The sequence below is a fragment of the Nicotiana attenuata genome, chromosome 2, assembly GCF_001879085.1.
Source record: "Nicotiana attenuata strain UT chromosome 2, NIATTr2, whole genome shotgun sequence".
In the NCBI taxonomy this organism is placed as follows: Eukaryota; Viridiplantae; Streptophyta; class Magnoliopsida; order Solanales; family Solanaceae; genus Nicotiana; species Nicotiana attenuata.
The window spans coordinates 69,763,759-69,772,808 of record NC_031990.1 but is presented as its reverse complement, the minus strand read 5'-3'; the positions used below and the strand labels follow the sequence as shown (position 1 = coordinate 69,772,808).

Here is a 9,050-nt window from a genome sequence, read left to right as displayed (position 1 = left end):
ATATATATATATATATATATATATATATATATATATATATATATATATATATATACAGAAAAATATATATTTTCGGCTATTATTTTGAGAGTGGCTATACACTGTCATTTTTTCTTATAATAATATTGCAAAAATTATTTTTTCTGTTATCAAAATCAATTTCATGACGGAAAAAATATTCATATGTGCTACAGGAAAAAATTATATAAAAAATAAACAATTCCTAAAATTATTTTAAAAAAGAAAGAGAGAGAAAGACCAAAAAGTCAATTATTTTAATACCGAAAAGTCAATTGAATCGCTAGTTCAAGTTCTCAGCACCTCACCCACCGAATCACTATTTTCGCATTTCCTCTTTCATTTTTCTTCATCGACAGCTTTTCTCTTCTCACGAGTCAATGGCGACCTGGAAGCTCCCTCTTCTCCTCCTCGGCCTCTCTCTCCTAGCCGTCTCCGCCACAGCCCGACCCTGCAATACCCTCTTCTTCTTCACCTCCACCTCCTATCACCCCATTCCCGCATCAACCCATCCTTCAAACCCTAACCCTAACCCTAATTTCTCCCTCCAATACACTTCCTTGAATTCTCCCCGATTCCTAACTTTCTTCTTCACCACATCCAATCCCCTCAACGGAGACAGCAAGGTCCGATTCAACAAGTTTCTCGGTGGTCGCAAAGCTATTTTCGTCGACCGTATCGGCGGCGAAGAAGAAAATCAGCTCGTAGAAAGAGAAGAAGAAGATGTATCGAAGCCCATGGAGTTTTACTCGGCCGTCACAAGCTCGATTCGTGACCGATCAAAGGATATCATGAGGGTTATGGGAGCTATGCTTTTCGGCGCTGGTTGTGGCGCTTTAACTGCTGCCATGATGTACCTGATCTGGTCTCTGTTCTGGCCCACCGCTTTTGATTTTGAGGAGGATTCCGACGATGATGACGATTTCGATGATGACGTTAGCCCTAAAAAGTTGGGAGGATACGTGATTCTTCCTACTAAGGTTGTCGATGATGATCTGAAGAAGCCGGCTAAGGAGGTGGTTTGATGGGGGGTGGTATCTGTAAGTGCATAAACGGTTTATCTTTCTGGTCATCTATGAATCCATGTGAATGCATATTTTACTGTTAATTGTACTGAATATTATGAAAAGGCTTTTAATTGTACTGTGATTTCACTTTGTCATCCTTGTGTAAAATACACTTGATGATTTAAGGGAATCCGTAAGTTACTGGTCACCAAATGTTACGGAGTAGGTCCCTTCTCCATTGCATTGGATTATATGCTGTATAAGTTATTTACCTTATCAACAAAAGTTTTACTGCATAATTGTGTTTACAACAACAACAACAAACCTAGTGTAATCCTACAAGTGGGGTCTGGTGAGGGTAGTGTGTATGCAGACCTTACCCCTACCTTAAGAAGGTAGTGAGGCTGTTTTAATTGCGTAATTGTGTTTGAAGATTTACATTTCATTAAGTTGATCTTATTTATTGTTTGTTTTGAATGTCTTGTGACATGCACCAGTCATTGTGTTTAAGAGGTTCGTTACAAGGTAATGCTCGTCGCAGAAAATGATACTTGTGTGTTCTATTTGAATTTAGTTTGTATAACGGGGATGATGCCTTACAACGTATCATTATATTCTCTTGTGGAACTCTCTAAAGTGGCTGTAAGTTTTTCCATACCCCAAAGTTTGTAGTTTCAGCAATGTTGGAGGCTTGCAGCTAGTTTTTGTAGAGGATGCTCTTTACAGTTATGGGTGATGAATTCTTTGATTTGAAGTGCTCTCCTGGACAGAGCATGTGTTTGACAACTACAACAACAACATACCCAGTATTACGTTACTAGTTATACAACTCTGCATTTTACTAATATAGGGTGCTTGGTTTCTAACTATTTCACTCTGTATAATTGATACAAGAATCTATCTCTGTGTTTTAATAGATTGTGGAATAAGAATACGTGTATTAGCGATATGAGGATTAAGCTCTTGACTTTTGTATCGCAATCTCTTTATAACAATCTTATGTTTTTGTTCACATCATAACAATCTAATCTCTGTATTACCAAACAATCTATTGGAGTATTCTGTTGTGTATCAGTTCCTTGTCAAGACTTTTTGCTCATCCATCACTGTACGTCACCCTTTAACAACACGGATTGCGGAAGACTTTAAATTAGAAGTTTGAAAGAGGGAATGATTGATTCTTGAAAGAAAAGAACACAAACTCAAATATTTCAAATTTGAACCATTGAATGATAAATAGAAAAAGAAGAAGAATATGACGGAGGAAACTCAAACAAGGAATCTTACAATTGAAGACTTCAAGTAATGGTTCAAAATAGAACAAAAAGGGCAAACCCCAAAGAGAACCTTACAAGGTCTCTACAAAGCCAAAGGCTACTAGTATCAATATTAATCTTCAATCTTAGTTACAGTGAAGGAACAAGGCAACCTCTTATATAGTAGTAAAGAAGGGGGCTGGTCGAAACAAAAATAAATAGGAATGATAATCCTTAGGGGCATAGAAGACTGCCCACACTTTGTTCAATAAGCTTTAAAGGGGGTCAACCTAGAATAATACACACCTTAAATATAAATTCTAGAAACTAGGTTGAAATAACACTAAAGTGGGCTGCTGTAGTTGCTCCATTTTGGGGTGGATTTGGGCCCCATTTCACCTCCTCTTGGATTCCAATTGGCCCTCCAAATAGTTATAAGACTTGGCCGAATGTTCTTCCTTGGGCGGAAGCTCTTCTCCCACCATAAGACACTTTTTAATTGCTAATTGAAGCTCATTGAGCTTGTCTCAAAACTTCTTTGGTTGAGATCTTGTCAAGGGCCTTCTTGGAGCTTCTAAAGCTTCATCCTTGTCCTTTAATTTCATTGAGCTTCCATGGTTGCTATCATTCTCCCCTTCTCAAAGAAGATTTGTCCTCAAATCTTGATATTGATAATATTTGCTCCTCCAATGGAGTTGAGCTTATATAATGCTATCACTTAATGTGACTAGCTATTTTTCCCACCACCGCTCACGTTAAAAATAATTCCAAAATGATATTAGGTCCCTGGTCGTAGTATACTTGCGAGTATCCTGGCACGATGGTGGAACATCTGGTATACTTCAATACCACTAACTGTTGAATGAGTTATATTTATTGTATATGAGGCTTCCTTCCAGATTTCACTTGAGCTTCATGAAGCAACCACACCTATATAGACACTGACAAGGTTGTTGAGCTGCATCTTTTACTTGTTTGTGTGCTATGTGCTCTTTTTCTAGTTTTTTCTGCCTTTCCCTTTCAGCTGGTTTGCCTTTTTGCCCTATTTTTTCTTTTGTTCTCTATTTTCTTGGATGACTTTTTTTTTATTAAATTATGTCGGCTGTGATTTTGGAGTATGCATCTATTTAGTCAAATCTTGAGTTGAGCTGTAGTTGGCAATATTGTAAAAGAAATCTCCTTTTGGTTGACTCATTCTGCTGTCGATGGTGACCCTGTTCGATATTTAGTGAGACATTGTGCCTCCTCTCTGTAATCTTTGATGATTTTGTTCTCGTTCAACTCAAGGTCTATGGGTTTTGCAATGTAGTTGTAATTAAATCATGGTGATGTCTTCATGGAATGCACTTTGTCTTGGAAATTATGGAGAAGCCTATATATTTAAAATGCTCTAGCATGAGGATATTGTTTTAGTTTATTTTGTACTTGCCTTTTAAAAATGTATATTACGGCCAGAATCCAATTCAAGTCCCCAAGTTGCAGTGAACTCTATTATTCGTTTCATTGTTAGCATTTTTATTTTCTGTCTTAGATTTCATCTCTGTTTAGTTAGAATTTAGAAGTACCATGCAAGGGATACCTGTTTAGTTGGCCTAGTGTGGAAAGTCTACTTGTCCTAACAAAGTTTGAACTTGAGCTAGTTTGAAGCTATAGCCAAAAGTTGGGTAAAAATGGATTTCTTTTCTTAAAGAATTTGGCCACAAGGAGAGAGTTCACCCGTTTTATGTTGGAGTTAAGTTAATGATAAAGAGCTAATACATGATGGTTTGACAATGGTAAGTGTATGAATTGATAAAAAAAATGTCATGAAAGGGAAAATTGATCATTATTGGATGGGTATTGGGATGAAGATAAACCTACTTCCCTTATTTTATGTTGATAGCTCCCTCGGACGTAGCCGCTTCGTTAAAAGGCTGAAACACATTGCTCTTTGAGGAATTACGACCATCTTTAGGTATTCCTAATTTCTCTTTGTGGTGGCTTGATAGCTCAATGCAAATTGAGCCCATTTCACCTTAAATGAGATCATCGTCTCGGTACTACTACGTAATAAGTTAAAGGGTCTGACTATTTCATAGAAAAGGGTCAAACTTTGTCATATGGGATATTAAAGTAATTAACTTAAGAATGGGGAAAGGTGGGAGAGGACTGGATATTTTTGCACAGATACGTGGATGATTTGTTCTCGTTAGTGTAGTGCTTTTGTAAATCTTCTTTTTTTTTTTTTTTTTTTTTTTAGCAATGAGATAACAGTTTGCTTCTTTGGATTTGCTTCACCAAATATGGTTATGGTTCGAGAATTCCTTTCCCCAACTCCCCCCCTCTGCCACACCATCTCGAAGAGTAACATTACGTTTTCATGTTCCAATTGAACTGTCAGTACAATAATTGGCTATTCATGGCCCAACTAGGCCTACCCTATCTTTGTTTTTCTTTTTTATCAATATAAAATGTGGTTCATGTTAGAGTTGCTTTTTGAAGAGCACTGTGTGATCAATAGTTGTAACCAAGGCATGATTGTCACGACATTTGAGAAATACTATCTCCGCGGTTACTGTGAGTTGGATGAATCATTGTCTATCATTGTTGTATGTGTATACAAACTAAAGTTTTTTATTTTTTATTTTTTATTTGGTTAAGAATAGTTAATATCTTTGGTTAGTTGAGTTTTTTTTTTTTTAAATGAAGATATAGAAAAAGAAACTGAATTTCAATTATTTGGGGTTTTTTTTTTTTTTTTGCATGAAGGCCTTAAATAGGTAGTAGATGATCTTCTTTGTTCTTTGTTCTCAAATAGCACTAGTAAAACAAATAATAATAATAATAATAATAACAACAACAACAACAACAACAACAACAACAACAACAACGATAATGACCTTCTCAGACAATGATTTCTGAAAGAGGAATATGTGTAAATAAAAAGTCCGAGAAATTTTCCAAATAAGTGTTCAGAGTTGAAGGTGGAAAGTCAGACACATTCGAGATGTCTGCTGTAGAAAAATATGGAAATCTTTAGGAACGAGGCAATTATCATCAACGGTTGGTTGATGCATATGATCTTTTCATCCTTAAGTTTCGGGTTCGAGTCCTGTGAATAAAAAAAATTTCTAATAAGGAGTGCTCACATTTAATTAAGTTTATATGGTGCGAATCCAAACTAATTAACGCTACTATGCGGATATCGAACCTCGGTGGGAAAACAAAAACAACAAAGGACAGTAAGAACTGCGGAAGCAAATTTCTTCTCTCTATCAAAATCTATTTTTCTGGTTGGGACATAAAGTTGCAAATGCATTGAGCATTCCTGCCGAAGTTGTCAAAAAAACCGACACCCCCTGCTTTCATGGCATCAAAATCATCATTCATATTTTCATACCATGCCCAAACCTTAACCTCGCCAAACATCAAAATCATGCCAATCACAAGCCATATTTTGTTTTGGATTTGGAGACATTATCAATTACAACTGCTTCATGACATTTCTAGATAATGATGATGTTTATAAATAGGCCAATATTGCACTTTATCCTAAAGTCTATATTCTATTCAATTTTATTTATACGAGATTCTTTTTTCTTTTATCTATTTAGAAAAAATTGACATCTTTTTATATTTGAAAATGTTTATTTTTAGAGGTTGCATTTCACTTTATAGATTATAACATATTATTGTAGGAACAATTTCATATTTTGAACACTGAATAATGATAGCAATTTTGATATGATATAAATTTTTAATTTAGAGGGTTATGTTTACCTATGTCCTCATTTACAATTTTCGACTTGAGTGAGACAAGTAAACCCTTTTTTTGGGCATAAAGACCTTTATTGAAAAGAAATCTAATAATGTCGTAGACCTTTATGCCTCTTGGCCCTTCCTACTTCCTCTTTTACTAGCCTTCCTCAAATCTCTATAAAAGCATTCTTTATATATGATTTTCTAATTAACCTTGAGTTAGCCATTTTTCCTACACATATTATAATACTACTTATTTATTCGTTTTAACTAAAATTTGTTATTTACCAGGACTAACTAGGTTTTATTTACAAATAACATATGTATCTATATTATATTAAAAGCACGAAGGCCCTTAGCGAAATGTCGTTCGACTTTTTTGCCCTTTAAAAATATATTTCACATTAGGCAAAATAGTAATTTAATTATACCAATAATTAAGACTTTAAAATCAACTAAAATCTTGCATATTAAATAATTACCTTTTTTGAACTACTATGTAGTAAATTTAAATATTTTGAACTTAAACATCAGTTAAAATTTTACCTTATAGAGTTATAAGATAAACATAGTAATTAAGTAATATATAAAGCCTAACCTAAAAATGTCCGAAACCTATACTTTATTTATGGTGTGAAATATAAATAAAGAGCCGAAAGAATATTATTTATTACGTACTCATTTCACGCAAAAGTTTACATAAAATTTTTTATCTAACTTATTCTTAGTTATCATGGATTCATGGTAACGATACTCCAAAAATAAAGGAAGAAAAATTATACAGGACCTATAATAAACAAGATCAATATCAACTTTAATATTGAGTGTATTAACAATAAAAGTATTTTCATATGTTACTCGTTATAAATGTATTATCTATTATTTCTTCTAATCTTTTATTGAATATTTTCTCATATGGTTTTGAATACCTCTCTTATTTTTACTTATTTTACTTTAAATTCTTTGGCTTTTATATTGTGTTTATCAGTTTTATTTAATAATCTAAGCTGTATATTAATATTTATTATTTTAAAAAACTTATATGTTTGATATTAACTTTTATTTTATAATGGAAACATATTTTAATGATTTTTATTATGTAATTTCAAAAAAAATTGTGCTAGAGATTAAAAGTTTTAAATCAACTAAATTTTGTAAATTTAATCCTTCTTTGGATTATATAAGTTCTATCTTAAATATCTTGTATAATATCAGTGGGTACTCCTTCGATTTTTCTAAACTCAAACCCAATTTTTGAGATAATGTGGGAGAAATATATGGGAAATTTTTGAAAATGTAAACATACAACTCGCTATAATTGAAAAACAAGGTAAAATACTTTTAACTTAATCATTTGAAAAAATGATTGATAATAGGTGAATTTGACTATAATCACACCTTAAATAATCACCTTCTTGTGTAGTTTTAATGCTAAAAGTGATGACAAAATGCTCTTATTAGTGCTTTTCATGATTTGTAGGTGATATATGTATAAAGACGGCTAAGGAGCAGTTTTGGAGTCAAAAGTGATGAAAAAGAGGCCAACTGTGAAATTTCCTAAGTGACCCGTGCAAAAACAGGCCGAAGATTCAGAGAACTGGATCCACCACGGTTTCACCGCGACCGCGGCAGAACCGCGGTGGGAAGCAGCTGCAGAAGTTGTGAGAATCCGCGAGGGTGTTTGGCCGCGGTTCTACCGCGACCGCGGCAGAACCGCGGCAAGCACAGAAACTTCTGGGACCAAAGTGTCAATTACGGGATTTTTAGACCTAAACCCTATTTAAAACATTAGACTTCGCCCAAGAGAGGCATGTATTGATTTTTTAGGTTTCTTAGCAAGGAAAACAATTGTGAAAAAGTACTCAAAACATCTTTCTTCTTTTCTTTTGATTTTATGATGAATTCAAGCTTAGTTTATGTTCCCATAGTCATGAGTAGCTAAATTCCTTGTCTAAGGTGTTGATGGAACCTATTGGGTGATGAACTTCTTGTTTATGTGAATACAAATTGCTAGTTTAATCTTTATTTGTTCAACTTCGTGTTCGTTGTAGTTAATTGACAGGATCCTCAATTAGCTGTGCCTATTTAGTGTGCATATCTTGGAAAAGAGTGCATATGTAGGGTATTGTTGAACAACACCACTCCTAGATTATTAGAGGAATCTATAATTGCGGGTTTAAAGGCGGGATTAGGAATAACGAAGCCTTGGGTGCAATCTAAATTGAATTGTGCTAAATAAAGTAAGCTAATGTATCTCGGGAGAGTGCAATAGTAAATTACTGTGATTACTCGGGAGAGATTTACGGTAAGATTAGCGTTCATGATTGATAGAGATGTGTGGGTAAATTTGTATGAGCATAAACAGAAGGGATTCCATCAATAGGGGAAATCATTGCCTTAGCTTTTTCTCATAATTGTTTACAACCTTTATTTTTACTTAGTTACAGCCATTTAGTTATTTGCAAACTAGTTGTTAAAGAACACTCAACTGAGATTTGAATATTTGGGAAGCTGGTTCTGAAGACTTAGTGGGTCTGAAGATAGCAGTTGATAGGTTAACTCTCTGTGGATTCGACCCTAGGCGTAATACTCGGGTTATATTTGCAACGTCCGCAGAGTCCTTTTTATAAGGCATAGTTGGGCGTGATCAAATTTTGGCGCCGTTGCCGGGGAGTTAACGGAATTATCAATTGCCATTGACAGAAATACAAAGATTCTTGTTGTAGTCAGTTTTCTCTCTACCAACTTTTTCATTGAAAATTTGACGGTTGTTGATCTGGGTGCACAGGTGCATGCCTAGAAACTCTACGAGGACTGGAGAACTGCTTGAAGGACTCTCGGACCCCGAGAAGACATTCCGGGCATTGAATCGTGCAAACAAAAGACTTCAACAATCACAACAAATACACCAACTCGAAATTAACATGGGCGACATAAACGACCCCAACGTGAACGTCAGGAATGAGCAACTGGCACCTCCTGTGCCTGAGGGTGCACTTTATGACTGGGCACAACCCACAGCTGACAATCT

The 9,050-nt window shown here is 34.8% G+C and overlaps 1 protein-coding gene across 1 annotated transcript; it reads left to right on the top strand.

The window, feature by feature from the left end:
• LOC109212171 lies at positions 314-1,321 on the top strand. Its single transcript, XM_019375795.1, has one exon. The coding sequence runs from the start codon at positions 399-401 to the stop codon at positions 1,041-1,043; it is 645 nt and encodes a 214-aa protein (XP_019231340.1). The 5' UTR covers positions 314-398; the 3' UTR covers positions 1,044-1,321.

Excerpts from the sequence above, each read along its gene's own strand:
- LOC109212171 (XM_019375795.1), top strand. The coding sequence starts at position 399 with ATGGCGACCTGGAAGCTCCCTCTTCTCCTCCTCGGCCTCTCTCTCCTA.